The sequence below is a fragment of the Solea senegalensis genome, unplaced genomic scaffold (genome assembly GCF_019176455.1).
Source record: "Solea senegalensis isolate Sse05_10M unplaced genomic scaffold, IFAPA_SoseM_1 scf7180000014161, whole genome shotgun sequence".
Classification (NCBI taxonomy): Eukaryota; Metazoa; Chordata; class Actinopteri; order Pleuronectiformes; family Soleidae; genus Solea; species Solea senegalensis.
Window position 1 is genome coordinate 53,507 of NW_025320980.1, and position 13,182 is coordinate 66,688.

Consider the following 13,182-nt stretch of genomic DNA (forward strand, 5'->3'; position numbering starts at 1 on the left):
TTTCTTTTTAATTACTGTCTTGCTGTTGTAACAATGTACATTTCCCCACTGCAGGACAAATAAAGGACTATCTTATCTATCTAAATAAATAAATATCAAGGCCATATCTATCTATCTAAATAAATAAATAAATAAATGAATAAATATCAAGGCCATATCTATCTATCTACAGTATCTATGCTGCATTCCATTTACATCAGGACTCAGAGGTCTGATGTCATTTTTGGGTCAGAAACAAACATACCTCAGGCTAGTGTTACCAGTGGATGAGTCGACATGGTATTTTGCACAGAAACATCATGGCAACATGTCTAAAGTTAAAACTGTACGAGTACTTTGTGTACGACAGATTTTACTGTCGTACACAAAGTATGACAGAGGTGCTATGAACAGTCAAAGTATCAGTGTCTGCAGGAGGTACAAATGGAACGTACTACTCACCATCGCGTCACCATCACCATCAGTGTGTTGACGGTGAACAGACACATTGCTCAAAGAATGTCATGATTGTTTATTTGCACAGTAAATACTAAATCCACGCTGTAAAACATGGTGCTTTCTTTAGTTGTACTTAGTTAATTAAATTGCTAGTTTTGTTTAGCATATTTGTAAGTTATTTTTATTTAATATCATTTGTTTAGTTTGGGGATCAGACATTATTATTATGTCAAGGGACCACAATGCACCTGGGAGGCAGATAGGATTCTTTGTTTTTTTCTTTGTTTGCTTGTTTTTAGACAATAAATCATAAAGATAATAATAATCTGCACTGGAAATGTTTTCTTCATACCCACATCTCAATAGTGGTCTAACGGTTAAGTTTAGTTTGACTTTCATTTACAAACAGTGTGTGAAGGATTTGTAAAAGTTGATTTACAATCATTAGGTTCATTGTGAATTTAGAATAAATCCAAAACAACAGATAATCTTACTCATGTGTGGATACACAGCTGCGGTCCACCCTCTGATGAGGTGACACACAGAACACACACCTGTGAGAGACATCCCCCCGCTGCTGCCACATACAGAGGATTAGCGGCTCTGGGGTTTGAATTACATGGGATTAGATGAGCATATTTGTGCAAATTATGACTTAATCCACCTTCAGTGTTTTCCTCTGCAAACAGCAGCTTATATATTCCACATGTGTATTCTATGGGCTGAAAGTGTCTCTCAGCTGGTCAGTGAACACACAGATTTAAGAATCCAAGGTCAGGGCAGATGTGGGGGTGCTGCATGTCCAGCTGGGATGCAGATATGGCTGTGTTGTGAAAATAAACATGGTCATTGTGTGTGTGTAAAAGGAGGAAGTGAGTGAGCACACAGCTGTGTACTCTGCTCCTGCCATGCACGGTCCCTTATTGTTCCACTGTAGATTCTGCTTTCACATAAAATTCTTGTAGATAAAACATCATGGCCAACACGGCACGCACTCCCGATACAATCTGACAATTTGAACAAGATCTCATTGTGGCAAAGATCTCTGGATCATGTGAGAGACAACGAGTAAAAGCAAAACCTTTTCAGTTACACGTTCATCATCAAACAAGACCAAACTTGTGCTGGAGACCAAGACGAGAAATGTGCAAGTTTGTGCAGCGCACACAAAGACATAAAGACATTTCTGGACAGATTCTCAGTTGAAATGTCTCCTGTCCTAAAGTGTGGAGATTGTCCTTCATCTGGACTGGCTTGTTCACTAGTTTCAATTCCATTCAAAACAGAAAGACAGAGATCATTTGATTTTAGATTTACACTGAGGTTTATGAGCTGCCTCAGTGAGTTTGTTTTCACTTAACTGCAAACAAAATCACAAAATAACGTCTTTGAAGGATCAACAACTCCTGAGTGCTAGTTACAAAAAGGGGCGTGTGCCAGTAGCTTATGCACTACTGTATGTGCTGAGGTGTCAAACTGCACATTTTTGTGTGTGGAAATGACTGGTTTACAAAATGACACACACGTCAGAAAGGTCTGTCTCGCAGTGAAATAAAGAGACACACACGATCTTAGGCTACAGTAAACTTCAGCTCTCACTTTTACCCACGGCTCCCTGGAACCCAGCCACTTGTTTCATGTTTGCATCATCTCTAACTTTACTGAGAATGAAAGTGGAAATAAAGTCACAACATCTTCTTTATTCATCAGCTCAAAATCAGTCTTTGTTGCTACTGATTATGATGTAAAGTGCTTCCTCATTTAGTCGTGTGTGTGTGTGTGTGCGTGTGTGTGTGTGTGTGTGTGTTACAGGCAGCCTCAAAGGTCAGCGATGTGACCAGAACAATCACTGCTTCAGCCACTGCTGCAGGACTAAAAAGACGTGGTCCCGGGCCATAACCAGCTGGGGGAGGTCCTCGCTCCTGGCTGGGTACATGTTGGCACAGTGGGCTGTTCCTGGATCACAGAGGAAATGATATATGACGAGTATGGCACGGGAAAGCAGTACAACTGAGAGTTATAAGAACAATTACCTACTCATTCAAATGAAAAGCTGAACAAGCGAGCTATTGTTCTATATAACCACGGACTTCACTTAACCTGCAGCACATTTCAGACCTGGACAAAGAGAAATTTAAAGTGGAAATATGATGATGAAATAATCAGGAGGTCGCGAGAAACACAAATTACTTCACTATACACACACACGCACGCACGCACACACACACACACACACACACACAGCACACACACCTTTGTCAGGTATACCGGCTATAAGAGGAAGGCAGTGACAACATTTAATAGACAAAAAACAAGCAGAAAAACATTGTCAGAGGAAGTGGGTAAGAAGAAATGGAGAAACTAATAGACTGGGGGGATGGGGGTTGGGGGTAGTTTTACAACAGTGAGGACAAAGTGGTCAACAATGGATGGATGGATGTTTACAGTGGTGTCATAAAAATACGTCGGGGGAGCTCTGTAAAGTGTCAGTGATGACATAAAAAGTTATTATCACCATCATCCTCCACTTGATTATCACAATTATCATTGTTGCTGATATTATTTCAATGACTAAAGAAAACATCATTATCTAGTGTCTGAGGCAGCAAGGACAAAGGAGATTTAGCAAATCCAGATTTGATCCAGGTTGGGGTTCAGAAATGAAATGAAGCTTCCTCTGCTTCGTCCTCATTACACTTGATGCATGTGTACACACACTACAACCAGATCCATGTGAAACCTCGGTACTGACATCAGAGCTGGTGACAGAAGCTCCTGGTCTCTGTCTCAGTTTGGTCTGGTATCGTATTCTACACGTTTGTGTCGGTTTCCATCAGGAATAGTATCAAGTACTTCCAGTAATTCCATTCTTTGGCCCCCGTCCCTTGGTGTACCGCAGTAAAATGGCATGTACAGGCAGGCTCCACCCACCCACAGCTGTCAGCCGATTGATCACATTATTGATGATTATTTTTCCTCACCTTTGATGAAAACAGCAGGGAGGTCAGGTGAGATGTCCAGAGTGATTCCCAGTGCGTGCCACGGGTCAATGGAGCCGTTGGGGAAAAGTATTCTGCTGGAGCGGATGCTGTAGCCGCCGTAATACTCGTTGGTCTGAGCCACGGCCTCTGCCAGCTGCTCACAGCTCACATTGAAAAAGTCTGCACACTGTTTCACGTGATACCTAGATGAAGAAAACACAGGTTCACCATGCAGCGTGGAAAAAAGCCCGTGTGACTCTTCAGATGTTCACATTACTCACACCAGAGGGAAGCCAGTGAATGGTTGATTAGGTGAATCAGTGCTCTGGTAGAATCCAAATTCAGTGCAGGTCTGGTAGACCCACTGTCTCCCTGACAACACACACACAGGGTAGTTTGTGAGTTGTGTGTGTGCTTGTGTGCGATACTGACAAAGTCAGCACTGCACAGTCCCTGCACCAAGAACCAGCTTAAGACGCGGACTAAAAACCACTTCACTAACGGCTCTTACGATAATGTTTGCCTTTTCTGACTGGAAATAAAAGTTTGTTAACTGCTCACTGACCGACAACAAATCTCTTCAGCTTCAGAGGGGCAGTTCAGAAGGGCAGTTCAGAAGGGCAGTTCAGAGGGGCAGTTCAGAGTTCACATTTAAGAAGTGGAAAAATGTGAGAAACTTGTTTCAATTCTTCAAAGAAAACAATACAGATTAATCGATTATCAAAATAGATGACAATTCATTTAATAATCAATAAATAGTTGTTTTTTTTTAGCCCTAAACCAGAGGCTTGCCGGTCTGTACCCTTGAGCAAGGTGTACGACACACGTCAGAGCACTCGTGACGCCTCCAAGCCCGGATAAATTGAGTAAGTATCAAATATGTGGATCATGTGCCGTGACAACCCCGAGAGAGGGCGGGTCATCATCACACTCACCTCCCCCTGCAGCCGGCCCCTCCCACGACGTGTTGGTCATGTCTCTGAGGTAAGAAGTGAAGCTGGCGTCCAAGCATTTCATAGAGAAAGTGTCCATCATGAGGCGCGACACAGCAGCGTAGCGGGCGTAAGGCTCTCCCAGGGAGGCGTCGGCCATCACAGCACACAGCACCTGGATGGTGATGTTCGTGCCCTTCACGCCCTGCAGTCACACAAACATCAGGAAACATGAATAATCATTGTATTTTCTTCATTTCTTTGCTCTGATGACAAACAGATCATTCAAAGTGAATCATTTTGGTTTGTGGACAGAACAAGACATTTGAGAACATCATCATTTCCAGGTTTGACGAACAACGATTTTTTAAGGTTTTCTGAGATTTTATGATCGACAGATTAAATCGATTGTGAAAATAATCTATGCTGATCCCTCACATTCTACAATCTGGACCTTTAATAACCTATATTCTAATGCAAGATTGAGACCGTGAAGATATGAAGATGAATTGTTAACATAGATGTTCTTTATGTGAAGACAAAGCAGAACAATTAAATATTAAACAAATGAATGGCAGCCTTTTTGGATTTGAAAATGATTGAGTAACTCCTCACTCGTCGTCTTTGCCCACATTCCTCACTGGCATCTACAGCCTGTTTGTTTGCTCCATGCTCTTGTCTTTCTGTCGGAGAGAGGCAGTCGTTGAGTGCTGTGGACTCCCTGGCCCGCCGTTGCTCTCAGCTCTTTTATAAGCATCTCTTTAGTTTGGGGGGCGACAGGAAACCAGAGAGACCAAAGAGTCTTTTGTTGCTTTTTCACATCAGCTTATTGGTAACCAGACTCACGCCTCCTCCAGGCAGCAGGAGGACAGAGAGGGCAAAAAAAAGAGGGGTAAAATAACGGTACAGAGGAGGAAAACCAAAGGGGGCAGATACAGTACAGTAACAGACATACGAGAAGAATCGCTTCAAAAATGAGAGACGAATGAGACGAATACTAATGAGGAGCTGGAATGTTTACGTTTATCAACACAGAGTGTGTTTATTTATCCCCGATTAAATCATTTGATATATTTACGGTAAACCACTCACTCTTACACACCAAAGTCCATAAAGAAAATCACTGCAACAGTCGATACACACGTGTGTTGTTCAGTTACAAACATATCGTAGATTTTACTTGGTGAGCTTTATGTTCTCCTCTGATAAACCCGTCTCTTCTCCTCTTTGGCACTCTTAAAATTGTTTTTATTTCATTTGTATAGACTTTTAATGTACGGCTGCTGTTTTTAGCCATGTTTTACGCCTTTTAACTGATTTTATCTGTTTTTAACATGAACTTTTATGTCTTTTATTTATTATTCTGTACAGCGTGGTTGTGCTAAAGGTACAGTGCAGGTACTTTAAGACTTTTACTCAAGTAATATTCTAAAAGGTGATTTTAACTTCTACCAAAGTCATTTTCTGGTCAGATACTTTGCTCCAGTATTATCGCTTTCAAGTACTTTATACAAGACTTTAAATATCTGCACATTTATGAGCATCCTCATATGTTTCCGTATCATTCCTTCAACACTGAAAAGACAACAATTACTCGTCACTTTGCAGTGTTGCCCCTCTCAGCTGCTCGTCCACTAGAGTAATAACAGTATAACATGTGATGATAGAACAAGCAGCTCCAGGAGCAGCATCTCTGGGCCTCTCACTGCCGAACAATGCAGCGTTTATTAGGTTTCAGTATACTGCACACCGGGCTGACCCTCCTACATCTCATAGCTGCCTTCCACTCAACCAAGACTGGATACGAGGTCAACCTCCAACCCACAGAGCCTCTCCACAAACTCAAGTCAACACACACAAATCATGTCATATCTGACACAGGTACATCCACATTTGGACTTTTTTTAAAAACACCTTTCACATGTTTTCAAATGGAACAATATGAAAACAACTGGGAATTTACAGGCTTCTTCTACTATGTCGGGTAATTATCAGGGCGGTGCAGAAGCAGCGCACCCAGACCAGCTCCAGTCTCATGCAGCATTCCAGCGACAGAAGCCAGAAGTAGAGTTTACTGAGTTCCAGCTGAAAAGTCGCAGACACAAACGTATCTCAGGCTCGTCGTCGTTAGCAACACACAACAGCCCATAACACGCATCGACCTGGTATTACACATACAACGCTTATCGCAGCTATCTTGGAATCCCATGTTGGCGCTGGTGAGTTTGCACTCAAAGATTCAGAGTTGGAAATCCGAGTTCAGGGACCTGAGAAATCCTCTCTGAGTCTCTCTGGCCCACATATGGCCCATATACAACATGTATGTAACATGTTAACATGTATGTAACATGTCTGCTTTAAGTCAGATGAACGCATTCATTCGTTAATCATGCACGCTCATGTTTTTGACGTGACCAGGGACAGCAGAGTGCAGACATGCACACTGTAAAAACTTAAATAAATCATGTTTTGATTATTTAGAACTTTTTATTCCATCTGAAGCAACATCATCATCACCGACGAGCAAAGTCAGCGACAGACTTTTCACAGGAGGCAGATTTATTCACAATAAATGACTTTCTCTGTCATCGTCATCCTCCTCTTCCTCACACATACTTCAAACACTGGTTAAGATAAGGCTCTAATTATTATTATAGTGTTTCATTTGTTATAATTGTTTGTTATTAGCTGTTCATTCATTCATTCATTCATTCATTCATTGGCTGCTGAAGCCGATCCCAGCAGAGATACGGTGACGGCGGGGTGAAGTCCACTGCACCTACGGTCAAACTGAACTAGGGCCTTACATTGGAGTGGGTCTTTTTGCTGCAAGGCAACAGTGCTAACCACTACTCCACTGTGTGGACCCTGCTGTTCTCACTTCTGCCTGAACAGACAGGCCTGCAGCATGCTGAAATGCACCAACTGCATGTGTCGTTCCAACGTTTTGGCACAAAATGGCTGCTATTCACACAAAATCCACATTTTATAATGTCTCACTGACGATGTTTGGCATGAACAGGTCTCTCTCTCACCTCAAAGCCCCTGTTGTCTTCATTGTACTGGACCACGTCCATGAAGCTGCCAGCCAGTGTTTCCAGGAAGTAGGCAGAGTCTGCTTCTGTCTGGATCTGCAGTTTGGAACACAAGCTGGAGAGAAGAAGAAGAAGAAGAAGTTTGAAGACAGAGAGGAGGGAAATGTGACCTTTTCCTTTTCACACACACTTGTGAACGAGTGAATTCACCTCTTCATGGAGCAGTGATTAGCATCATCAGTCAAGCTGACAGTAGTGAGGAGTGCACACAGTGACAGTGTGTACACATTGTGGTCTGGGGGCGGGACCAACCTCACAAAACACCTGTGTGTGTGTGTGTGCGCGCGCGCGCCTTAAATCAAAGACGTCCAATGTGGTAAATCAGAATCAGACCTGACCTTACGTCACCATGACGACGTAACACACAGAGACAGTAAAGACATGTCAAAAACAAAATCACTCAAATTAGAAACACAGAGATTTTAAATTGAGTATAATATGTTTTCATTATTGTATTACGGCCTGAAGATTAAAGCTGGAGTGTCTCATTTTTAAACATAAACAAATGTCCATGACATTCAAACCATTGCATTAAAGAGACAGTTCAGGTTTTTCATCACTGAGAAGCAGCATGAAGTCACAATATCAGGAGAATGTGTTTTTATTTCCCAGTGAAAGAGGAAACTGAAGTGTGTGTCACTGTGTTAACCACGCTCACTGACAAAAACTCACCAAACCAGGAGCAGGAGCCAAGAAACGTGGGTTTCCCCTACAAGCTACAAATGCTGATTTTCTCTATGGGGACTGGTTTAGAAGACAATTTACACGCTTTAGTTTCAGAGATGTAGGTCGAGTTTGTGATTCTTATAGAAGTACATATAACTTATAACTATATATAATTGAATGAAATGCAGTCAGTAACACTGAGGAAAATGTTCTGTACTTGAAATCTTTGGTGATGTTCTCGTAGTTCTTGGGATCCTTCAGACGTTCCACGAGCGTATCTGAAGCTTTTTTCACCAGTAGGGGGCACTGTGTGTCCTCTGAGGCCAGTGAACGCCACACCACCTCCAAGTACTCTAGTAAAACAAAACAAAGTGCTATAAAATCACCACAGCAAGATACAAACAAACTTATACCACAGTCTCTGCAAAAGCATCAGCTCCTCTTTCACACAGGCTCAGCTAAAGTGTGCGAGACAGCGTTTGTTGTTTGGAAAAGGTTTTGATGAGTTTGAAAGTGAAATGACGGGTGGATTTCACAGTTTATGAAACTCTTAAAAGCAAAGTATCAGATTTACAACTCACTGGAATATTTCCACCTCTTACTGGTCGGAACGCTGACTAACCCCCGAGCAGAGGCTGCTGTGTGTGTTTTGTCTGTGTTTAGTTTCATCAAGTCGGAAAGAATTTGGGCCAAAAGTGTGTGTGTGTGTGTGTGTGTGTGTGTGTGTGTGTGTGTGTGTGTGTGTGTGTGTGTGTGTGTGTGTGTGTGTGTGTGTGTGTGTGTGTGTGTGTGTGTGTGTGTGTGTGTGTGTGGGTGGAGGAGAACCTCCCTGTGTTCACAGCTCTGCTCTGACCTTGATTCTAGGCTGGAGTCTTCCACAGGAAAACAAGCAGACTCAGCCAAAGACAACACAGATGCAGATAAATAAAGTCTTCCTCATCTTTGATCCGTCTGCAGCTCTTACTTCCAGGACAAAGGCCACAACTGTACACAGTCATTTCACGCGTTAAGTCAAGCTGAATTTCTGAAGAATCTCTGAACCAAGGAGTTTTAGAAAATCAGAGGCACTTTAAGCACTTTATGGGTCATGAGGTCATGAGGTCATGGGAGCCAATCCCAGCTGACAGAGGGTGGACGGCGGAGTCACACTCTGGACAGACCAACAACCATTCTCTCTCACATTCACACTTTGGACTGAAACTGCACATCTTTTTGCTGTGAGGCAACCTTACTCGCCACATGCCCCGCCGTGTGACCACAGCATTTCAAATGAGGAAATGGAAAGTGAAATTCAGGGAAATGAGGCCAACAACTCCTAAAAGTAGCATTTTGGTCTATCTTTATAATGAAAAATGAAAAGTACCATAATAATAAAACACATTAGATAAATTGAAGGCACTCCCCCCGGCCAAAACTAAATCTACTTGTTTACTTGTGGTAACATGCAGTATTCCACTCCTTCCTTCTTTCCTTGTGGCTGAGGAGATATCTTTGCTTCAGAATCACCAAGTGTCATTGTTGTATAACATACTTTAAACATTATCAGCCCTTTAACCAGCTGAAACACCTGTAAAGGGCTAGTGCAAATATTAACGTGCAGTAATACAGTTGCCAAAAAGAGGATCTTTTTTGTCAGAATCACCAAGTTTCATTGGGGTGTGACGTATTTTAAAATATTATTATCCAACTGAATAGTAACTATTATTCTGGGAAATAAAGAATATACAGTATATATATATATATATATATATATATATATATATATATATACAGTATATACTGTATATATGCCATGTTTCTCAAAGTCTGTCCACACCTGGGAAGTTGACGGTCGCATGGACCGGTGCACTGGTGGCCACAGAAGCATGAACCAGGTGTGGGTACTTCAGCCTGAACCACGCGGCGAGGGAACCCGGGTATGAACCTCCAAACGCCACCCACTTGCTGTTGGTCAGGCCTCGGGCGTCGGCCATGTTGGTGCGGAAGTGAGCCAGGTCTGCTAAAGCCTGACGACTGCTGAGGAAGCGCAGGTTGTCTGTGCTCAGGTCACTGGATGTAGAGCGAGACACACACACACACACACAAAAATACAGTCTTATGTATTCTCTGTACATGTGAGAACAAGAAGACACCCAGATCATCACGGAGCGTGTTATTCACTGCTGGTGTGTTAAAAGGATAAGTTCAATACTCAAACTCATTTGATTTATGAATGCCTGCAAATTCACAAAACATGAACCCAATCGAAATGACTTTCAATCATTCCTGGACACACCAAATATCCTCCAACCCTCTCTTATGTTTACTTTATTTTATTCATTTCTCAGTCCTCAGCTGAACCTTTAGTATTTTAATGTCCTGTGTTTCTTCAAGAAACACAGGAAATCAACTGTGGAGTGCACATCGACACCGGACTGCCATCTAGTGGTACAAATGTCCAGGACCAGTATCTGCTACTGTAGAAGAGTGAGTGAGTTTACAGCGTGATAATAGAGGAGAGAGGAGAGGGGAGGCCGGCGTTAAACGATGCTCCACCCACGCCCAATACATCGACTTTATGACCTTTTAACTTTTTCACCGATGTTTTGTTTTCTTCAGTGACACAGATATCGTGACGTATCTCTATAGGTGGATTATATGTTGATTATCACAGAGTCATTGTATCGTGATATTATCAGTATGATGACCCTGTATCGTGCATCGTATCGCGAGGTATCCTGTGACTCCCACCCCTCATAAACAATCAATGTAACTTTAAGCTTTACACAAGACGAGCAGCAGTAGCAGCGTGGCGAGACATACACAGTCGGGTGACTCTTTCCATAGAAGCGATGTTCCAGCATCAAGCAGAGGGCGCCCACTTTCTCAGCGTAGGTGAGCCAGGTTCCCGACTGCATCCACGCTGGGTTAGCTGGACCTTCTCCACCTATCATCACAAACACTGGCCCTCCTGCTCTGTAGAAGCTTTCATTGACAAAGTACCTCTGTTACAAAAACACATGAGAGAGAGAGAGACTGTTATTTTTGAATAGAATAGATCTTTATTTTATCGTAGTGGAGATGCAACCTAACCCGTGTCGTGTCGTGCCGAGGCGAGGCGAGTAGAGCCAGTGGAAATACGCCATAAAACTTCATAATAAGTGGGCCACATGAAATCAACTGAGGGACCACATGAGGCCCGTGAGCCACAGCTTTAAAACCCTTGATTGTAAATTGAGATTCTTGTTTTTCAGTTTTAAATATTCACCAGAATCTGACAAAGAATTCTTCATTTCTGACTAAAATAAAAAGCGGCCTCAGTGTGTTTTAGAGACATTTTCAGAGGTGATCTCAGTAATATTGAGAATTGGGATTATTTTGTTTCTTATCATTTTGATTATTAATGATGACAGGGAACGAGTTAAGATAAGATAAACATACTGTATGTACATAAACTACCAATTCAACAGTATAATGCATATACATGAAATATTTTTATTGAACATAATTTATTTTGTGTTTTTTTTAATATCTTGTGTGTATAAATATATATATACATACATATATATACATATTTATACACATATATGAACATAGTTAGTATATGAATCTCATTTCCTGTTCTTGGTTGGAGATGCTGTAACAAAAGCTATTTCCCCAAAGTATTTCTGATGTTTGTGTTTTCTGTGCTGAAAACACTCCACACAAAGCAATTCACCAGCTAATTGCGGTCACTTGTGCATGTTTGTTTCAAAGTATACTGTATGTCAACACAGGGTGTAGATGTTTCCCACACTGTACCTGCTTCCACTCTCTGCTGTCTGCACCGTTGAAGTGGTCCAGTTTCTGAGTGAACCACTGTTCCTCAAACGCACCTCCGTGCTCGGTGTGTTCGTCGTGCGCAACACGAAAGCCTTTGAAATGTTTCCCTTCTGCAACAGCGACGAGACAAACGAACACGGAGAACAGTGTTACTCTACACACAAGCCAGACGAAAGCCATTTTGAAATAAACAGGGAAACTGAAACTGTCGCTCATGTGACAGAAGTGGTCATGTGACGTGTTCATTTGCAACTTCAATGACTCACAGAGCGTAGGAAATATGAGTTTCCTCTCTGTAATAAAGTGCGTGTCTGTAATAGGATTTATTACCTCTTTAGGATCTTTTCTGGCACAAACACTGACCTTGTTAGGACCAGTATTCCTCATGGAGACCAAAACTTGGACCTAACGAGTCAAGTGATTGAGAGAGAAAACGGTGAAACTATTATCTACTACAAAAGAAATACAGAAATGATTCATTATAATTTCATAATTTGCATTATTCTTCAAAGAAGAAAATAATGCTATGTACAGTATATATGTATATAAAAAGAAGAAAATAAATAAACCATTACAAGGCAATACCTAAACAATGTCACAGTAATGTAAGTCATATTTTACATATCAGTAACATCAGCCTGACCCAAGGAAGAACCACACCAGATGATAACATTACTCTAAATGTACGACATGGAATAAATATACAGGTTCTACTGCTGGCCTTGCATCTCAAAGGAAAAAGGATTGATGTGAGTATAAAAAAAGTTTACTGATGGATGCATATTTTTACTATTTAAATAGTGAAGTGTGGGGTTTACTGTGGGTTGCTTAATGAACCAAGTTGTGCAACTTAGTTCAAATTCAATCAATCATGCAATTAATTGTATTAGGGCTGGGCAACATATCAACATTATATCAAGATATGGTCTTAGATTTTGAATATCATCATATCGTGATGACTGTTCTTGGTTTTATAGGCTATTGCATTGAAAATAAACAATTATATATTCTGTATATATATAATATATATATATGGTATATATAATTAAATGGTTATTATATTAAATACACTGTGAAATACACAATTATAAATATTATATTATGAATATTATATATGAAAAATGCATGGGATGGACAAAATAACTTTAGTGTCACTAAATAACTCTTCTTTAATTAAACCTAATTGTTGGTGTAATAGAAGAATTTGAACATATTTATAGTAATAGCATTACTAGCAATAGTATAGCAGTAATAGTAATTATAGTGATC

At 41.2% G+C, this 13,182-nt stretch overlaps 1 protein-coding gene across 1 annotated transcript; it reads right to left on the reverse strand.

The window, feature by feature from the left end:
• Positions 1-2,118: 2,118 nt before the first annotated feature.
• Positions 2,119-12,128, reverse strand: prss16 (serine protease 16). Its single transcript, XM_044016095.1, has 9 exons — positions 11,893-12,128; positions 10,915-11,096; positions 9,929-10,161; positions 8,330-8,465; positions 7,387-7,501; positions 4,355-4,556; positions 3,701-3,791; positions 3,420-3,622; positions 2,119-2,394 (listed from the first exon to the last, which is right to left on the reverse strand). The coding sequence occupies exons 1-9, from the start codon at positions 12,091-12,093 to the stop codon at positions 2,285-2,287; spliced, it is 1,473 nt and encodes a 490-aa protein (XP_043872030.1). The 5' UTR covers positions 12,094-12,128; the 3' UTR covers positions 2,119-2,284.
• Between the last annotated feature and the right edge of the window lie 1,054 nt (positions 12,129-13,182).

Bases quoted from the DNA above. Each gene is read 5' to 3' on its own strand.
- prss16 (XM_044016095.1), bottom strand. From the start codon at position 12,093: ATGGCTTTCGTCTGGCTTGTGTGTAGAGTAACACTGTTCTCCGTGTTC. The intron at 10,162-10,914 runs GTATGTCTCGCC...CTCTACATCCAG, and splicing joins GGAAAGAGTCACCCGACTGT to TGACCTGAGCACAGACAACC. The intron at 8,466-9,928 runs GTGTGGACAGAC...TTGTTTTACTAG, and splicing joins TGCGACCGTCAACTTCCCAG to AGTACTTGGAGGTGGTGTGG.